The sequence below is a fragment of the Sceloporus occidentalis genome, unplaced genomic scaffold (assembly GCF_023333645.1).
Source record: "Sceloporus occidentalis isolate IW3139 unplaced genomic scaffold, rSceOcc1.0.p SCAF_40, whole genome shotgun sequence".
NCBI lineage: Eukaryota > Metazoa > Chordata > Lepidosauria > Squamata > Phrynosomatidae > Sceloporus > Sceloporus occidentalis.
Window position 1 is genome coordinate 3,852,501 of NW_028317020.1, and position 21,773 is coordinate 3,874,273.

General features: G+C 41.4%; 1 protein-coding gene across 1 annotated transcript; it reads left to right on the forward strand.

The window, feature by feature from the left end:
* The first annotated feature begins 1,800 nt into the window (after window positions 1-1,800).
* On the forward strand, window positions 1,801-11,841 carry LOC149290231 (olfactory receptor 6F1-like). The gene is made up of 2 exons (XM_089489453.1): window positions 1,801-2,703; window positions 11,743-11,841. The coding sequence occupies exons 1-2, from the start codon at window positions 1,804-1,806 to the stop codon at window positions 11,839-11,841; spliced, it is 999 nt and encodes a 332-aa protein (XP_089345579.1). The 5' UTR covers window positions 1,801-1,803.
* The last annotated feature ends 9,932 nt before the right edge of the window (window positions 11,842-21,773 follow it).

The following is a 21,773-nucleotide window of genomic DNA, read 5'->3' on the forward strand; positions in this document are numbered from 1 at the left end:
ATTCATATTTTCCTTTTGTGAACAGTATGTGTATTTGGGCAAATGTGTATTCTCTAGATATGTGTTAGGAAATTATTTGCTATCACGCTTAATAATAATAGTAATTTTGCCATGAGATAAACGTGTATTTATTGCAAAGTGCAAAAGTGCATGTGTGTATCTATCAAACTTACAATGACAAAAACTTTAGCATGTACTATTACATCTTATATGTCATATAGTACATGATTATCCAAACAGAGGAGTGCCTAAATTATAGATAGATAAATAAACAGATACAGGGATAACCCATTAAACAAAAAACAAAACAAAAAACACTGGAAAATCAAAAAATGGAACAATATACACATAAATGGTATAGACAGTCATTTTTTTTTAATACGTGATCTGCAGTGTTTGATACCATGTCTTAAAGTAGTAAAGTGCATATATTTGCTGTACTTTAAATGTGTCTATTTTAAAACATAATACACGTCAGGTTGTCTTGGATCCTTTATGTGGTAAAAGGGGTACAAACGTTTTGCATTAATATACATTACTTCATAATTGTGCCAGAAACAACACTATAAAAAGAACAAAAAAGAGTACATCAATGCACGTTCAATGCACGTTTACATGCACACAGACATGGAAATAGAAAAACAGAATAAAACCAAATTCAAATTACATCCTCGCATTTTAATGCTTTCTTTAATGTTCAGGTGTAAGCCAAAACATTTTTTTTTTAACTATATTTATTAGACCATGTAATGTCGGAATGTAGAACTTTTAATAACTGTTTCACTTGAGGAAAATAAAAGTACTATTTGTTCATACAAGCTGATTAAGCTGTCATTCAAATTTTCAGTTAAACACTTGGACTTCTGTGTTTTGATTTTTTTGGCAAAAGAACCCTTACGAAAAATTACTGCAGTTTTTTCTGAAGTAATACTGCAGTTTTTTGGACATGAAAAAACTGCAATACTGCACTTTTACTGCAGTATTACTGCACATTTACTGCACTTTTACTGCAGTATTACTGCACTTTTTTTTTATACTGCAAACCCACAGTTGTACTTCAAAGTACTGTAGCTTTATTGCATTTGTACTTCCGTACAAAAATAACTGCAGTACAACTGCAGTACAGTGAAGTACAAATGCAGTAAAAGTGCAGTAAATGTGAAGTAATACTGCAGTTTTTTCATGTCCAAAAAACTGCAGTATTACTTCAGAAAAACTGCAGTATTTTTTTTGTAAGGGAACAATAATTACTCAACATAGCTTTTAAAATTCTACATATTGCAATGTGACACGTTTCAGTTAAATGCCAAGAACCATAATCTCAATGCTTCACCTTTTGTGAAAGAAACAAAAAACATAATTGCTTTTTAAAGTTGCAAAATCCAGTTTGCTTTTTTTATAATGAACCCCTGGTATTCTCAACCAAACATTGACCAGCAAAACTCTGCATGGGATTTGTGTGAGGATAGGGGTTAAATATACATGTTCTGGTTTAATTGTATTGACAACAATAGTATTTTTCTTTGCAAAGTGAAATCAGTTACAATACCTTATTTTTGTTCATTTATATTTTACTAGCATGAACTAAACACAAGAAAGAAAGAAAGAAAGAAAGAAAGAAAGAAAGAAAGAAAGAAAGAAAGAAAGAAAGAAAAAAAGAAAAGAAAGAAAGAAAGAAAGAAAGAAAGAGAAAGAAAGAAGGAAAGAGAAAGAAAGAAAGAAAGAAAGAGAAAGAAAGAAAAAGAAAGAAAGAAAAAAAAGAAAGAAAAAAGAGAAAGAAATAAAGCACACATTCTCAGGGACATGAATGAAACTGCAATAACTGAATTTATTTTGTTAGGGTTTTCTGGTTCGAAAAATCTAACATTAGTTTTGTTTACAGTGTTTTCACTCATCTATATTGTCACAGTTATGGGTAACATTGTGATTATTACTATTGTTTACACTGATAGTCGTCTACATACACCTATGTATTTCTTTTTAACCAACTTGTCATTTTTGGAGATATTGTACACATCTAACATTATTCCAAAAATGTTATTAAACATCATCACTGAAAATCAAACAGTTTCTTTTACAGGATGCATAGTGCAGCTCTATTTCTTTGGGTCTCTTGGCTCCACTGAATGCTTTCTTTTAGGTGTAATGGCCTATGACAGATATGTGGCCATCTGCAAACCCCTTCACTACTCTGTACTTATGAGTGCTCGGTCAAGTATGATGATGTCATGCCTTTCTTGGACTACTGGTTTTATAGCCACTTTTGGTGCAATTATATTAGTCTCCAAGTTGCACTTCTGTGGTCCTAATAAAATTAAACATTTTTTCTGCGATCTTCTGCCAGTCCTAAAATTGTCTTGCCAAAATGCATTTACTATGGAAACTGTAGCTATTACTTTGGCTTCAGCAATTCTCCTGGGGTCATGTTTTGTCACTCTAGCATCCTATGTGCAAATCATTGTAACAATCTTAAGAATCCCCTCATCTAAAGGTAGGCAAAGAGCTTTCTCTACTTGTGCAGCCCACCTTACAGTGGTAGTAGTGTTCTATGGTGCTATGATTTCAATGTATGTCAGCCCAATTACAATTAGCAGTTTTAATCTTAATAAAGTCATAGCTTTGCTATACACAGTAGTGACTCCATTTATGAATCCATTCATCTATACATTGAGAAATAAAGACGTTAAACAAGCTCTTAGAAAAGCAACTTTAAAATCTATTTGCATTCAATGATTTTAAGTCTTTACATATGAACAACCACATATAACACTTTAACAATATTAATAATAAGTTATTATGTCCACATTTTATTACACTTGATGCTTTATGAGTATAGGTGAAATGAATTGAATAGAGGTTTTAAGCTACTGTGACAGGGAACAGGGCATTGTGGTGGATAACATGTACATTTCCCACAAAATACTGCAGTGCAATGTATTCGATAACTAGACTTGGGCACCAGGGGGCTCTTCGTGTTCGTCTTCGTGCTCGTCTTCGGGGAAAAAAAAATCTTCGTATTCCGCGAATATTCGCCCGTTCCTGTCTTCTCTTCGGGCGAATATTCGCGGACATTCTTCGTGCTCGTTTAATCTTCGTTTTCCTCCTGGTTGCCTAGCAGGGGTTAATACGGGGTTAATAACACATCACAGCAGCAGCAGCTGCCGTGAAGGTACGTGTGTGCAGCTCTATTGGTCGTTTCGGCAGGGGGCTGGTCTGGCATCAACGAGTGAATTGCAGAACTGCAGAATGCACTTCATTCGTTGATGGCAGGCGAGCCCCCTGCCGAAACGACCAATAGAGTTGCACACACATACCGAGGTGTACTGTCCATAGATGTTTAATAAAAGAATAGGGAATATTTTACATTTTTAAATTGATTTTGGACCACTTTACATGCCTAACATTTGCTACCTATTTACAATGGCATACTTTGCAACAACCCAACTTACTTATTGGACAGGACTGGAAAATAGCAGGACTGTCCACCAAAATCTTGGGTGTGTTGGCAGGTATGCTGATGGAAAAATGTTGGACAAGAACTAAAAAATAGCTTAGGGTTAATGTACGGTTATGTTTAAGATTAGTAGCAGTGCACTGGTTTGGTTAAAGATGGATTATGTCTAAATAATAATAATTAAATTTTAATGTTTTTTTTTAAAAAAAAATAGGGGTTTATTTAAATGTATTTTAAAGTTAGATTTATTATTTAGTACTTGATTATATTTATTAAATGTTTATAGTAGCGTTACCTACCGAGCTATAACTACCTATGTGTATTTGCATTTTGCATACCTAGTTTAGCTAAATTAGATGGGACAGGACTGGAAAAAAGCAGGACTGTCCCTGAAAAAGTTGGGTCTGTTGGCAGGTATGTGGATGGAAAAATGTTATAGGGTGAAGTGTGAGTTATAGTGTTAATGTAATGCTATTAGTGAGTGAAGGCCAGGGCAAATAACAAGGAAAAGGTCCTTGTGTTTTGTGCATTGTAAGTGTGTGTGTATGTGTGTTATGTGTGATGTCACTGTGTGTTATATGTGTTATATGTGTTATTGTGTGTGTTATGTTTGGTTGGTTGTGTATCAGAAGGAAAATAATGAAATGGAAAAGGAAATGGGAAAGGCAAATGAGTGGGCAATTGGCGACCCGCTCACCTGTTTCACCCCAGGGCAAAGCACCCAAACACTGTCAGTCTTAGACGTTTGGCAGCAGACTTCCAGAGCTCAGACACAAGGCCCTAGCGTAAGCTGGCCACTCCGGCGGAGGTAGCAGGCGTTGCCACACCGCAAACAGAGGCAGCCAGGGGGGAGAAACTGCCCTTACCATTAGGGACATTTTGGGCATGACTCTAGCCAGGAAGCGAACTGGCAGAGAAGAGATGCTGGCACCACCACCAGCAGCAGCATTGAAAAGGCGAATGAGTGGGCAATTGGCGACCCACTCACCTGTTTCACCCCAGGGCAAAGCACCCAAACACTGTCAGTCTTAGACGTTTGGCAGCAGACTTCCAGAGCTCAGACACAAGGCCCTAGCGTAAGCTGGCCACTCCGGCGGAGGTAGCAGGCGTTGCCACACCGCAGACAGAGGCAGCCAGGGGGGAGAAACTGCCCTTACAATTAGGGACATTTTGGGCATGACTCTAGCCAGGAAGCGAACTGGCAGAGAAGAGATGCTGGCACCACCACCACCACCACCACCACCAGCAGCATTGAAAAATTGGAAAGGCGAATGAGAGGGCAATTGGCGACCCGCTCACCTGTTTCACCCCAGGGCAAAGCACCCAAACACTGTCAGTCTTAGACGTTTGGCAGCAGACTTCCAGAGCTCAGACACAAGGCCCTAGCGTAAGCTGGCCACTCCGGCGGAGGTAGCAGGCGTTGCCACACCGCAGACAGAGGCAGCCAGGGGGGAGAAACTGCCCTTACAATTAGGGACATTTGAGGCATGACACTAGCCAGGAAGCGAACTGGCAGAGAAGAGATGCTGGCACCACCACCAGCAGCAGCATTGAAAAGGCGAATGAGTGGGCAATTGGCGACCCACTCACCTGTTTCACCCCAGGGCAAAGCACCCAAACACTGTCAGTCTTAGACGTTTGGCAGCAGACTTCCAGAGCTCAGACACAAGGCCCTAGCGTAAGCTGGCCACTCCGGCGGAGGTAGCAGGCGTTGCCACACCGCAGACAGAGGCAGCCAGGGGGGAGAAACTGCCCTTACAATTAGGGACATTTTGGGCATGACTCTAGCCAGGAAGCGAACTGGCAGAGAAGAGATGCTGGCACCACCACCACCACCACCACCACCAGCAGCATTGAAAAATTGGAAAGGCGAATGAGAGGGCAATTGGCGACCCGCTCACCTGTTTCACCCCAGGGCAAAGCACCCAAACACTGTCAGTCTTAGACGTTTGGCAGCAGACTTCCAGAGCTCAGACACAAGGCCCTAGCGTAAGCTGGCCACTCCGGCGGAGGTAGCAGGCGTTGCCACACCGCAGACAGAGGCAGCCAGGGGGGAGAAACTGCCCTTACAATTAGGGACATTTGAGGCATGACACTAGCCAGGAAGCGAACTGGCAGAGAAGAGATGCTGGCACCACCACCAGCAGCAGCATTGAAAAGGCGAATGAGTGGGCAATTGGCGACCCACTCACCTGTTTCACCCCAGGGCAAAGCACCCAAACACTGTCAGTCTTAGACGTTTGGCAGCAGACTTCCAGAGCTCAGACACAAGGCCCTAGCGTAAGCTGGCCACTCCGGCGGAGGTAGCAGGCGTTGCCACACCGCAGACAGAGGCAGCCAGGGGGGAGAAACTGCCCTTACCATTAGGGACATTTGATTCATGACACTAGCCAGGAAGCGAACTGGCATCGAAGAGACACTGGCACCACCACCAGCAGCAGCAGCAGCAGAATTGGGAAAGGCGAATGAGTGGGCAATTGGCGACCCACTCACCTGTTTCACCCCAGGGCAAAGCATCCAAAAACTGTCAGTCCTTGGCGTTTGGGAGCGGACTTCCAGAACTCAGACACAAGGCCCTAGCGTAAGCTGGCTACACCGGCGGAGGTAGCAGGCGTTGCCACACCGCAACAAGTGCAACCAGGGGGGAGAAACTACCCTTACCATCAGGGACATTCGAGGCATGACACTAGCCAGGAAGCGAACTGGCATTGAAGAGAGACACTGGCACCACCACCAGCAGCAGCAGAATTGGGAAAGGCGAATGAGTGGGCAATTGACGACCCGCTCACCTGTTTCACCCCAGGGCAAAGCATCCAAGCACTGTCAGTCCTTGGCGTTTGGGAGCAGACCTACAGAACTCAGACACAAGGCCCTAGCATAAGCTAGCTACACCGGCGGAGGTAGCAGGCGTTGCCACACCGCAGCAAGTGCAACCAGGGGGGAGAAACTACCCTTTCCATTAGGGACATCTGAGGCATGATTTCAGCCAGGAAGCGAACTGGCAAAAGATACTGGCACCACCACCAGCAGCAGCGTTGGAAACGGAAAAAGGTGAATGAGTGGGCAATTGACGACCCACTCACCTGTTTCACCCCAGGGCAAAGCATCCAAAGACTGTCAGTCCTAGGCGTTTGGGAGCGGACTTACAGAGCTCAGACACTAGGCCCTAGCGTAAATTGGCTACACCAGCGGAGGTAGCAGGCATTGCCACACCGCAGCAAGTGCAACCAGGGGGAGAAACTACCTTAAACATTAGAGAGAAAAAATTTAACTTTCCAAGCTAAGAGCTGGGTAACCCAATTTGGGCAGATTGAATTTAAGAAAGGCAATCTGCTCCATCAGATGAGGTGCCATGCGTGAGCGCTGTGGACTCAGTATGTTTCCAGTCATAGAAAACACGCGCTCACTTTGAACAGTGGTTGGCGGACATGATAGAAGCTGCTGCGCAACCCATGAGAGTGCAGGCCACACACTCTTCTTTTCATCCCAGTAGCTAAGAGGATCAACATTAGGAGCAGAAGGAACTTCACAGAGGTAAAGTTTGACCATTTCAGCAGCACTACTCTCCTTTCTGCTGCTAGCTCTGTCAGATGGTCCAACTATACTGCCAAGTGCCTCTTCCCAAAACGCAGCTGCTCCACTCAGCTGTGTTGTGCTGCTTGTGGCACTGCTGCTGATGCTGCTGCTAGGGGTAGCAGACCACATCATCTCTTCCTCCTCCTGCACCTCACCCTCCTCGGACAGCATTCCCATTTTACGCTGCCAGTCACGCACCTTGTTGACCAATTGCTCCCGGTAGCTACTGAGAACATTGAATTTCAAAGCTAGCTTTCCCTTAATTCTTGGATCACAAAGGCACGCTAGCATCATTTCGGGACTCTCTTCCATTCGCTTGCGAAGGTGTACTTTTAGCAGATCCTTCAGCTTCCTGACTATGGCTGCTACGTCAGGATGTAGAGTGCCACCTTGAACAGCCTCACGGTTTCCAAGGAACACATCCATCTTGCTGCCTAGATGGGAGAACACTGGGATTACCTGGGCCAGACTGGCAGTGTTTGAGCTTAAATTTTCTGTGGCATCCCTGAATGGTTTAAGGACTGCCACTAGCTGGGCGATCACTGTCCAATCCTCCCTATTCAATGGAGAGGTAATCCCAATATTGTGCTCTGAGGCAAGATTATGGATTGCCCTCTGCTGCTCCAAAATCCTCTCTAGCATGTCTAACGTGGAGTTCCACCGTGTACTGACATCCTGACGTAGGCAGTGTACGGGAAGACCTGACCTCTCTTGCTCTTCCCTCAAAAGTTGGCTAGCCTTAACACTATGGTGAAAGTGCCCAGCGATCTTTCTGCAGCGGGACAGAACTACTGCTGCCACATTAGTTCCTTCTGACATTGCTGCCTTCACTACAAGATGGATGATGTGGGCTGCACAGCGCACACCAACAATATGACCATCTCGCAGCGCTTTCACCATATTGGCACCTCCGTCAGTTACCACAAAACCAACTTCAACATTGGTGCCCGCCTCTGCTCCCACCCAAAGGCTAAACATTTTCCTCATTGCATGCAGAATATTTTCGGAAATGTGCTTTTCATCCATCACTTCTGCATGGAGAAGGAATGATCGGTAGCCTGCTGCAGCAGCTTCCTTAGACACACCGGGCTGCCACCAGTGTGCTGTCAAAGAAAGAAAGGCATGCTGGGCGCTAGGTGCACTCCACAAATCTGTAGTGAAATGAACACACTGACCAGCAGCCTTGGAAAGCTCCTCTTTCACTGCTGCAACACAGGACCGATACAGCGAGGGGACAATGTTCCTGCTGAAAGTGGAACGTGACGGAACTGTGTATTGTGGAGCCACAGCCGCCATCAATTGTTTGAAAGGCTCCCCTTCAATCATGGAGAAGGATGCCCCTCCAACAGCAATGAACTGACCAATAAGTCGCGTTACTTTATTGGCCTGCTGTTTGGGCATCGTTCTCTTGGAGTGGAATGCCCCAAATTCTTCCAGGGTGGGCTGGGCATGCAGTGCTCCAACCTGCCTTGGTCTCTGGCTGCCAGCACTAGTTGCTGCTGCTGCTGCTGCTGCTATTGGCTCAGAAGAAGAAGCTGTTGGGGTTTTTCCACGGCCACCAGCTATGCTGCCTGCACTAAGTTTTACCTCTGCATCTTTCCCCAATAGCACAGCGTTGTGTTGAGTGCTGAGGTGATGCTTCATGCTAGCACTGGTAAAATGGCCAGACACTTTCCCTCTGCTTATTAGCTTCCCACAATGTTTGCACTTTCCATAGCGCCCTTCTTCAACATTTTCAAAGTGCTCCCAAATTGGGGCGCGCATAGCCTTGGAGTGTGCCTTGGGTGCTGCTCTTACTGCTCGGGGTGGATGAACAGAGGCAGAACTAGTGGTGGTGGGACTGGTGGTAACAGTACTGGCCATAGTGGGACTGCTAATTGCTTTAGATTTGCTAGGTTTTGCTGCTGCTGCTGGTGGTGGTGATGGTGATGATCGTAGCGGAGAAGGTGGAGGCTCAGGGGAAAATTGTGCACTAGTCATTTGGACACTGCTCCCTGAGGAATCTGATTCCTGACCACTCATCTCCTCTACTTCCTCTGGCTCATAGTCTAGCTCTTCATTAGCCAGATCGAATGGAATTCCTGCTAGGCTGGAGCTAAGACTGATATCGTCGTGAGACTCGTGACTAGTAGTAGTGCGAGCAGGAAGAATAGACTCTGCACTTGGCCTCTCAGTCTCAGGCTCCTCTGCTACCTCGCTAGGTGGAGTTCCACTATGTGTAGCCCTCTCTCTAACTGTCTTTACAAAAATTTTGTAAGGACTTGGTGGCTTGCTAGAGGTACTAGGAGGACATGGCGTGGCGGTACCAGTGGGAACAGTAGGCGCAGCACTAGTGGTGGTAGAGGCGGGGGTGGTGGTGGTGGTGGTTTTCCCTACAAAGGAATGAGATCGCTTTGGTTTGGGACCCCTCTGAGTCTTGCTGCTAATTTGGCTCTGCTTGGTACCTTGCATGCTGCTGGTGGATGGGGAAGATGCTGCTTGGGGCAAAAGGCACTTCTTTTTAGTCACTGGGCTGGTACTACTTGTGCTACCCTTTAACTTTGAACGTGCTTCTGGTGCTTTAGGCTTTCCGTAAAAAACCATAGAGCTTGTGGGCCTAGCCGCACTACTACTGCCTGCTTTTGGTGCCTTTCCTTTACTTGATGATCCTTCAAGCAATGCTTCCCCAAATGATAAGCGAGAGCTTGGCCTACTTGGCCGACTAGACTGACGCAAAGGCTGCATCTTAGAGCTGGTGGTGGTGCTGGTGGTGGTGCTGGTGGTGGTGGTGGTGGTGGTAGATGGAGCTTGTCCCTCCTTAGTCCCAAAAGGAGGATCCATTTCAAATTTTGTGTTGTGTGTGTAGTGTAGTGTAGTGTAGTGTAGTGTAGTGTTTAAAAAACTATAAAAAAAAAAATAAAAAAATAAAAATAAAAAAAAGGAAAAACGAATTAAAGACAAAAAAATTAGAGGAAGTTCTCTTCAGTGCTACTGCTTAAAAAGTAAAACTATGCACTACTGCACTGTGCTGTGTGCAATCTGCCAAAATCCTAAAGTTATTGAAATTATTAACTCAAGATTAACTATTTAATAACTAGCAGTATTTTATTTTTAATTTGAATTTACACGGGCCTAAGAGCTTAGCCTACCACTATGCTAGCCTAAAGCTATATTTCCTTACTATAAGTCTACCTCTAGGCAGACGCTCTCAAACCCACTAAGCTAAAGTGAGGTTAAATCAGATTCAGTATATGATTTATTAATTAATATTAAGTTATATAATATTAATAGATTAGAACTAATTTACTTATATATTATGTATTATAGATAGAAGAATATAGATTATGAATTAGAATTTAGAATTAGAATTACTTATATTATAGATTATGAATTAGAATATTATTATTTATAATATATTATAGATTAAGATTAAAGAAGATTAGAATTATTTTAGTACTACAGCTAGTAGCTTGAAGCTTTGCTTAGTACAGCTCGTCACAGTCAATTTTTCTTGAAAAGAATTAGAAATAAAATAAAATGTCACAGCAAAACAGTTATCTTCACTGCTTGCTGCACTCACTAGCCCAACAAGTTCACTTCACTGATGGACTGAGGTGAGCAAAACACTAAGGGTACTTTTAATAAAATTGAAATAAAATGTAAAATAAATGAGAAAATCTTTGCAAAACAGTTAACGTCACTGCTTGCTGATCAAAAAAAAACACAGCACTTATGCGGCTGCACTCACTAGCCCAACAAGTTCACTTCACTGATGGACTGAGGTGAGCAAAACAAATGAAATAAAATGAAAGATTAATTAAGAAAAATTGACTTGGTCTCTTACTGTTGCTAAAACAAAGCACAAACTATAGAGCTGCAGCACCAGTACTAATAAGATTAGCTGAACTATACGCTAGTAGTAATTAATTAATATTATTACTTTTATTTATAGCTAATTTAATTAACTATTAAGATAAGAAAGAATTAGAGAATTATTGATATTACTGATTTTAGATTAGACACTAGTAGATGTTCTGAATGTCTACAGTACACTCTACACTAGTATACTATTACTAACTATAACTGACAAATATATATATAATTTTATAATGAATTCAATTATTAATTATATTAATTAATATTACTGATTTTAAATTAGACACTAGTAGATGAATGTCTACAGTACACTCTACACTAGTATACTATAGTATATATATATATGACTGACAAATATATATATATATATAATATTATAATGAACTATTAAATTATAGATTCTATTAAATTGTAATTTATAAATTCTATTTAATTTATTTAAGCAGGACAGGCAATAGGCACTAGTGCCAGCCCAGGGCAAGGGCACCCCAGTGCCACTGAGGCACTGGGTGCACTGTCAACTCAACAGCACTTACACTAAAGTTGATGACAAATTAATTTTAAAAAAATTAAATTAATCAAATTATTATTATTAAATATATTAATTAAGTAGCACTGAAGTGAGGATGAAGTACACAGTGAGAAATGGCAGGCTAAGGCTTACCAGTCTCACACAGAACAGAACAATCTCTCTCTGTAACGCTCGGATGCAGCACAGCAGTGTTGCCAAAGCAGTCACAGCGAAAAATGAATGGATCTCTCAGGCAAGCTCTGGTCTTATAAAGGCGCCTTCAGAATTCAAAAAACAGCAGCACAGGCATTGGACGAGACCCTTAGCGTTACGTCACAAGAGTGAGCTGATTGGACAGACGAGGATCAGCTCACTCCTGTTTGAAATTTTGGCGGTTGCGCGGCAAAAACGAAGACGATCACGAAGAATCTTCGAATCTTCGTGATTGTGAGTCTTCGTCTTCGCCTACGGTTTGCCGGCACTGTATTCTGTTCTACGTTCCTTCGGAACGAACAAAAAAACGGCCTCTTCGTGCTCGTTTTCATGTTCGCCCGAAGACGAATGCACAAGTCTATCGATAACCCCAGGGAGAATGTTTTGTTACCAGCAAAGTAATGGTAATGTTGTAGTTATGTTTGGGTCCCTGGGGTGGAGCATTTGGAGAGAAGGGAGGGCCAGTGCTCCACTCCACAGTTTACTTGCAGCAGGTGATGCAGCCAGTCCAGGAGTTCTGGTTCAGAGATTTACTCACCTGTTACCAATGAGCAGCAGGGGGCTGCTACAAAAAGGAGCCCTGTAAGTTAGTCAGGTGAGAAACATACAAGCAGTGAGTGAGACTGCATTTTCTCCTAAACAAATCTGCTGAACCGTTCCTAAACGAAAAAGGTCTGTGCTAAATGTTTTTTTGTTGGTAGCGGGTAAGCCGTCCAACGATAGTTAGTTTTTTGTTTGTCAGTAAGTGCTCAGAGAGCAAGGCTTTTCTTTTTGTTTGTTTTATTTATGTTTGTTTACAGACCTTTTAATAAAAAGGACTACAATTCTAAAAATAATTCAGCCTTATGTGGTATTTCAAACCTTAAGACTGTGTGGTTACATGATCCCAGCTCACACTACCTATATGTGCTATGATTCAAAAAGATTTCATTGAAGTTAATTGTGTTTGGCTTGCAGTGAGTGAAACAGAATAAAATAATGAAAATGAAAACCTCAAGTGTTTTATATGCAGGTTTACAGATTATATGCATCTAATTTATATACCGTATTTGCTCGATTATAAAACGAGGTTTTTTTCCGAGCAAATAATCGGGGTCATCTCATAATCAGACCTCAAATAGGTCTGACTATGAGACTAAGATCCAGATCACCCGCAATGCTGCAGGGGACCTGGATCCTCCTGCCCCCCCAAAATTACCGGTGCTTCTGAGTCCCTGGTGTGTAGCCGGGGCAGAGTGTAGACTCACCAGGGAATTCTCTCTGACAGCCGAGGAAGGTCTGCACGATGGACACAGGCAACCCCTGCTGCTAACCGCACCTCCTTCCGGTTAGCAGCGGGGGTTGTCTGCGTCCATCGCACAGACCTTCCCCGGCTGTCAGAGATCAGAGTTCCCCTCACCGCTGCCAGTAGAACGTCCGGAATAAGGTCAAGATCCAAGATTTCTGTTCAAAATAAATTGTTTTATTTTGAACAGAGACCTTGGATCTTAACCTTATTCCAGACGTTCTACTTTCATGTATACTGCCTGTTTTGCATAACATCTCTTGGTTATGCCACCAACTTTGTAAGTTTTTTACTTTCCATTATTAAATTGTGATCAAAAAGATACTGCACCATTTGGGGTTATTTGCCTATATTCCAGATTGCAAGAAGAAGTCCTTATGGTCAATTTTGATGAGCCTCCTATACTGCTTTTTTTTAATATCACATATTAAGAGTGTACTTTTCTACTACACTATTATTGTTGTTTTTATTTTATTTTTTCCACATGTCCTTGTGCCCCATTTTTGAAGTATATTCTGTATGAGCATTTGTGAGGAGTGTTTTCTCTGGGAGCTGCAGAACGTGTAGGATATTTTTATTTTGTCTATAGACTTTATTAAGACAGTTGCCCATTTACATTACCAGCTAAATTTTAAATAAATTAACAAAAAATATTTTATTAATGGACTGTGTGACATTCCTGAGTAGGGTTATACATTTCTATTATTTTTCAGTACGAAAATATGGAAATGTTGCTGGTTGCAGACATGTATGAAAAATGTAGTCAGATGACCCCTTGTATACCAGTCCCAGTAAAACTACTACCAGTGCCAGAACAAAGCTTTTTGGCAAATCTTAGGAAGATGCTGCTGCGGGTGATTGGACCACAGACAGGCACATAAGCAGAAATAGGAGTTGCTGACAGAGAAGCAAACATTGTGAAAGTAGTTAGAGATGGGGGCTTTATGGGTTGTGCATTGGGCATTGTGCAGCATATATACAACACCTAGGGGTAAGGACAGCTATTCCAACTGATTGGCGGTATACACTGTTGAAACTGATTGAGAAGCGCCATAAGATTCCCGGCCACTTTTACTGCAGCACAGATGCAAGCCAGTAGATGAGGGAGGAGCAGAAAAAAGCAGGTCTACCCCATCATGATGGAGTGGATCCTAGAACAGCTTTGGGCTCTTTGGTACATGCCCTCTGAGCAGAACATTAAGGTGAGGGAGACCAATTTATTTGGGTATTAATCTGGCAGGTGGTGGTGGTGGTGGTCATGAAGAAATTCAGGGATGTGACCAATAATTTAAGCCAGATCACTGCTACTTTGGGGCAGCTTCCCCTACTTACCTACCTTAAACAAAAAATGCACAGTTTTCTGGAAAAAAATGATGTATTTCTGGGCGACATATTACACATGGAGGTTGAAACGCTGATAGAAGAGCTAACAGGTCACATGTGAGCCATCATGGACACTCCAGAGTATAGGCTGACCACCTTCTGTGTAATGGCAAGTTGATCCTTAATAATAATTTTAAAACTTAGAGGCATGTATTTGTCCATAATGTACATCAGATGCAACACCAAGGACCATGTTAAGCGAAGTAGAGATGCAGGAGTTGGAAATGGAAATTCTCAGCAGCAGTTGCAGTAACCAATCTCTTGCACCAATACAGAGCAGTAGCACTAGATCCACTGGTATCACCCAAGCTCCCCAGAGTCAGACTAGTGCTACTAAGTCTACTTTGAGGAACTGTCACTACCTCCTACTACTGACCCTTTACATTTTTTGGACTCTCCTTAGTGGCCCAGCAGCTGCTTTCATGTCCATCCAAAGGACTTTCTCTATGGCAGACAACATACTCAACCCTCAAAGAACACAGCTCTCTCTTGACCTGGGAGAGTAGATGGCATTTATGAAAGTTAACCGAGTACTAAATATATAAGGTTGCTTTTTCACTAGGAGAATCATTTATTTTTGGCTCTTCAAATATTGGTGAAATTCAGTGCAGTAGCAAGGTGCTGCCAGTACCTGCCAATGCCACGTGCATTAAAACTGCTGCTCTTCTATCAGCTTCCTTATTCTGGGGAATCAATTTTAATAATTTGTCTATTGTGGAAATATAGTCTTATGTCAAGTGGCTGGATATGTCAGTCTGCCAGTGCTTGCCTTGGCTTTGTGCCCTACTATTTCTGGTGCTCTGTCTTCTTCTAAAATGTGGGGGATCAGTTCTTTACAATTTTCATATATTTTGGAAATTCAGTCCTGCACCAAGGGGCTGCATATGTCTATCTACCAAAGCCTGTCGGGCCACATGCCCTACTCATACCTGGGAACTCTCCGTGTTTGACCCGGAGATCTCCAGGTAAAGCACCACTTCTTCCATTCACCAGGTCAATATCCAAATCCTCCAGGTCATGGGAGCGGGGTCTTGACATGTCCCGCTCCCCACCCATTTTCCCTTGATGGGGGATGCCCACTGACATCAGCAGGAACGCCTCTGACGTCAACGGGCCACCCACCGACATCACAGGACCTCCCACCGACGTCGGCGAGACCTCCCCGCTGGTGTCAGTGGGCAGTCCTGGCTGCATCCCGCAGGGGAAGGCTCCACGCAGCCGGAGCTCAGAAGTTCCCGGGTATGGCCCTTCTACTACTGCTGCTGCTCCTTGATCTCTTTCCTTTTAAGGGGAAATTCAGTGTCCTTCTGTACTGTGAGTTGGATGTATTCCTAGAGCCCTACTTCCGCTGCTGCCTTTTCACCTTCATTACTCTTATGGACCAATTCATCAAAATGGTCCAATTTTGGAGAAATTATATAACCTGGCATGCTGCTGGATGTGTATTGGTGCAATGCAGCTGTTGCTGATGGGGGTCCTACAGTGCAAAATCGGGTCCGAATCTTTTCCTAAACCTTGAGATGGTGCTGCTGTAGATGGAAGGTAAGTCCAGAAGGTGTCAGGGACCTCCCCCATTTGGAAACACCCCCGTATGTCGTTTTTGAATAAAAAAGGCCTTCGTCTTTCATCCAAAGCAAACAGACGGAAAAATAAATTTGTTGCCTGAAAATAATTATGGTAAAAACGGAAACAAAAATGTTGTCAGAATCAATTTTGCTTGCTATGCACAAGTCCAGTAAACAATGTGAATTGGTTAAAAGTACTGAAGAAAGTGTTTGAGAAAGTATGTAATGAAGATGACAGATCTGTTTTGTTTCGTGCTTTTAATTGGCCAGGTTATTGAACATTTTTAGATTTGAGGGTCTTATATGACCTGTTTTCAGACCCATTTTAACCACCACTTTCCTTCTTTTCATTTTGCATTATCTAATGTGCCACACCTCTTGTACTAATTTATATGTAATGAAACATACACTACATAACCAAAAGAATGTGGACAACTGACCCTCATCCCTAAAGGAGCTTGTTGGACATCCCATTGCCCATTAATATTAGACTTGTCCATTCGTCTTCGGGCAACATGAAAACGAAGACGAAGAGTGCATTTTCGTGTTCCGAAAACCCGAAGAGAAGACAGCGGCGGTAAAACGAAGGCGAAGATGAAGACACACACCACGAAGATCTTTGTGATCGTCTTCGTCTTCGTCTACCACTCTCCCCCCTTCTAACTTACCTTGGCATCGTGGCATCGCGGCAGTTCACAGAAGTGGAAATCCGCAGGTTCGCCGTCACGGGTTACAGGGCAGTGCGAATGAGCCTATTGGTCGCCAATTGGTTGATGCCAGAGGAAGATCCTGCAGGTGACCAATAGGCTCACTCGCACGGCCTTTGTAACCCCTGACAGCGAACCTATGGATTTCCATAGGTTAAAGGGCCGTGCAAGCGACCAATAGGCTCACTCGCACGGCCCCTTAACCCCTTAAGGTGCAACAAGTGCACCAGGAGCCTAACCAACAGAGTCGCTCGTACAGACTTTAAAAAGTTAACCCCTAATGAAGCAACTTGTCCGGCAGATCCCACTCGTCTCCCTGTTCTATCATTTATTAACTGATAGAACAGGGAGACCAGTGGGATCTGCCGGGTAAGTTGCAGCATTGGGGTTTTAAAAGTCTGTATGAGCGACCAACAGAGTCGCTCATACAGACGACCAATAGAGTTGCTCATACGGACATTTAAACTCCTGGCGCCAGAGCTGCTGCAGTACGCGTTAACCCTGTATTAACCCCTTAACCGGAAAAAACGAAGAAAAAACGAACACGAAGAATGTCCACGAATATTCGCCCGAAGAGAAGACAGGAACAGGCAAATATTCGCGGAATACGAAGATTTTCCCCCCCCCGAAGACGAGCACGAAGACGAACACGAAGAGCCCCCTGGTGCCCAAGTCTAATTAATATGTAGTTGTCGACCTTTTTAGATTTTGCCGTGTGTCTATGGGAATATGTGCTCCAGAGCCTTAGCAAGGGTGAGGCAAGGAAACCTCACAACTTTCTCCCCCTGCAAATCAGGACGTCAGGGAGTAGACCTTGAGAGGTATTTGCTACAATGCATTTGCAGTAGCCCTTACCGTTAAAGCTCTGTCCTTCATGTGTCCTGATTCCCATGAGGAGGCTTACTGTTCACCTGCATGATCATATAGGGTCATGCACATTGGGCAGTATGTATTCCCAGGTGTCCGAGACAGTGTGTAAATGGGCATTCATATGTAAGGGTAGTGTGTATGTGTATATGTGTGATTATGAGCATGTGTAAAGGCAGTGTATCTCTATATATGTGTTTATGGGCAGCCATGTGTAAGTGTGTAAAGGCAGCGTGTATGGGAAGTCGTGTGTAAGCACAGTGTATGTGTATATGTGTGTTCATGGGCAGTTGTGTTTAAGGACAGTATATGTATATATATGTGTGTTTATGGGCAGGTGAGTCTAATGGCAGTGTATGTGTGTGTGTTTATGGGCAGTCATGTGTAAGGGCAGTGTGTATAGGCATTTGTGCGTGGCAGTGTATGTGCGCAGGTGTGTTTATGGGCATGTGTGTAAAGGCAGTATATGTGTATATGTGTGTGTGAGGGCAGTGTATGTGTATAAAGGCAGTGTATATGGGCATTCATGTGTAGGGGAAGTCAGGCACTGATGTGGGATGAGAAGGCATGGTTTGCAATCAGCATTTCAATTCATCGACATTGAGGCATTCAGGAACACTGAAATCTGCTCCAAGGATACTTTATTATAATGGAATCAATTTAGCGGGTTTATTTGCTCTTGTAGATTAGTAAAATATTTTTCAAATAAAAGTGAAAAAAGTGCTTTTTTTAATTTTTCACCATCTTTTTTTTTAAGGAAATTAGAGAATATGATCAAAATTTTTTATCTAAAGATACTTCTTTGTACTAAAAAATCTATATATAACAAGTGTGGGTACACTAACTAACAGAGAAGAAACATGTGCACCACAAAAATTTTAAAATGGTCACGAAGGCTAAAAAAAAAGAAAAAAACTGCCCACTACTTATGGAGTCCATTATCTTTTACTGGAATTACGGGGCCCAACCTTGACAAACCAGACCATTATCCCTCCTCCACCGAACTTTACAGTAGGCAGTGTTCTCCTGGAATCTGCCAAACCCAGATGTGTCTATCCGACAGATAGTGAAGTGCAACTTCTTGTGGCAACAGTGGCAGTACGACCCATTCTATTGCCAATGTTAGTCTATGGAGATGACTTGCCTCTGTAATGGATTATATACCTGTTAAAAATGGGTATTGCTTAAACGTTTAAACTCAATAATTAGGATGGGTGTCCAAATACATTTGTCATATAGCACTATATAGTTTCTCTTAGTGATTGGATTTGTTCATATAAGGGCCTTGTATGATTTATAAAATAATTTTATTAGATGTAATATGTTTTTATGTAATTTTTAGTGCTGTTATGTTAGTTAATAATTTTTGTTTTAAAGGTTTATGTAGAGTATTTCAGACACTCAGTTTCATTTGATTTAATAAATTATAGTCACACACACACACAATGACAACTTGGTAAATGAATAAACACCTACAGGGATGTAAATAGATATCACAGGGCCCTGGTGCAAAGATTGCTCCAGGGCCCCCCTACAGCTGGTCTGTGCTATCATTACCCCCAAATAACTTGTCCGTGCCTTCTTTGCCCCTTGCCCCCCTTTCCAACATATACTCTGGCACACATATGTAAACATACATAAATTACACTCACTTACTCATACTCACAAACACACGTACACATTCATTTTAACACACACTCCATCTCACCCCACTTACACATCCATGCTCTCTCACACACACACAATTACACATGCATTCTCACACACACAATTACTCATGCATGCTGACACACACACAATTACACTTCTATGCTCACACACACAATTACACATGCATGCCCATATGCACAATTACACATCCATGCTCTCACATACAAGTCCACATCCATGCTCTCACATACAAGTACACATCCATGCTCACACATACACACAATTACACATGCATGCTCACACACAGTGTTTTGTTGCTGCCTTATGGGCATATACAGTGCTTAAATATGGTACAGTCAGTTCCCAGAATAAATATGTATTCATTAGGTAAATTATGAAGAAATTATGCTTGCATGATTTCATAGAACAGGTTTTGCCAAAAGGGTTGTTTTGTATTATTTTGTACCCATCACTTTTGATGAAATAATCCTATTATTTCTTCATCGGTGCACTTTTCTAGCTAGAAGGATTTCTTTTTTTTTCACACCTGATACAATTATAAGTATATATTTGAAGAGTGAACAATGTAATAATGCAAATACAAGCAGTAATACCATAAAATATTTAACTTACCAAAATAAAGTAAAAGAGACAGCATTCTAAATATGAATAAATTAATAATTTAATTTATTATTGCATCAGCCTATAAATGTAATGTATATATTTTGGTTGCTTTGTATAAAGTCTATTTTACTTGAGTGAAATATTTTTATTATACAGTATATTCATTTATAAATACAAATTGTAAGCTAGTCTTCTAGGATAACATTAATACATACTAGTTATTCCTTATAAAGCAATCAAATAAAATTTTTCGAATGGCAACTTTCACATCTTTATTTTTTAATGTGTAGATGAATGGATTTATTAAAGGTGTAACCACAGTATACAACAAAGAAACCTGCTTCTGTAAAGTGATATAAGGGCAAAAAGCAAGAAAAACATAACTAAATATCCCTGACGTATAAAACATTACCACTATAATAAGTTGAGAGGTACAAGTTGTTAACATTTTCTGCAGATTCTGAGATTTTGACATTTTACAAGCAGCAATTGTTATGTGAATGTAGGAAAGTGTGGTGACACCACAGGAGCTCAGTAAGACAGCTGAAGCAAACATAGTACTTATTAGCTCAGTGAAACTAACATCATGACAAGCTAATCGCATAAGAGGCACCAAGTCACAGAAAAAATGATCAATTTCATGAGAGCCACAGAATATTAGCTTGGATATCATGAATACTGGGATGATAGGAGTTATAACGCCAACAGCCCATGATCCAAATGCCATTTTCATACACATATTGTTGTTCATGATTGTCGTGTATCGGAGTGGTTCACAAACAGCCACGTAACGGTCAAATGCCATAGCAGCCAACATAAAATTCTCAGTACAAGCAAAAGATAGGAATAAGAATAGCTGAGTAATGCAACATGAAAATACGATATGTGTCACGTGTAATGCCATCACCTTAATTATTGTGGGGAATATTACTGAAATATAACATATTTCCAAAAAAGAAAATATGGCAAGGAAAAAATACATAGGTGTGTGTAGGTTCTTATCTTTTTTGACAATACATATAATGACAGCATTGCTAAAAGATGTAACAATGTAGACAATAATAAATAGTAATACAAATAAAACTCTTGTATTGTCTTCTATTGTAAAGCCCAAAATATAAAAGTCAAAGGCAATAGTATAATTCTCCATGGTGGTTCCTTAAAGAGTTTTTCTTCATGCTATATACATAATGACAAGGGCAAAACTAAGAAAAAGTAATACAGCATTAAGGACATTACTCATGTACATATTATTTTCTTTAAATAAATCATGATAGAAACAGGGTGCAAAAAATGCATCCTTCTACCTAAAAATGGACTCTTAGTAAAGAGTTGAACTAGATGTTAGTCCATATTGTCTTCATTTAGTAATCTTACATTTGTTGATCTAAGTCCTCAAAGAATTACTAAAACGTTAGTTTAAATTTTTTTAACTATACTTTTTTACTATAGGCATGTTTTGCTCTATTGGTTTATTGTCATTAGTTCTTCAAATGTAAATTTAAATAAATATTTGATATAATGACTCAATGTTGGATTAAGTTAAAGGAAATAGATCATAAAATATTATTGAAACACAATATAACATCAAGTTAGTATTTAAGTGCTTTCCACCCAGCTGAAACAAAATCCTCATGCTATTAAAATACAAGATTCATCATTAACATTTACAACTCAAAAGAAGGCATACAAGATACACGTGCAGTAGACATTTTTTAAATGCAAGGTGGAATGCCTGCCTTAAACAACAAATAACCTGCAGTCATATCAACAGCAGATAATGTAATACACTCACCCAACTAAGGTATAGTGATGTGTGTTTCATGTGCATATGTGATAAATTGCAAATCTGCAGCATTTATAGAGGGGATTAAATGTCCCAAGTGATTATCTCTAAGAAGCACTAGCAAGATGACATGAGCAAAGGAGCAAGTAATGCATTAAATTTGAGGGTTACATGTTTTTATTTTAGACATTTTAATACTATCTATAATTATACATCTTCTTTCTATAATCGTCCCAAGTTAAATGAGACATCAGAAAAGTCCTAGAAGTAAGCATTAAGGAAAGGACTAAATTACTG

What these genes read in the sequence shown, in the direction of transcription:
- LOC149290231 (XM_089489453.1), top strand. Translation starts at nt 1,804, where the DNA reads ATGAATGAAACTGCAATAACTGAATTTATTTTGTTAGGGTTTTCTGGT. An exon ending in TTAAACAAGCTCTTAGAAAA is followed by an intron (nt 2,704 to 11,742) that starts GCAACTTTAAAA and finishes CACAAGAGTGAG; the next exon opens with CTGATTGGACAGACGAGGAT.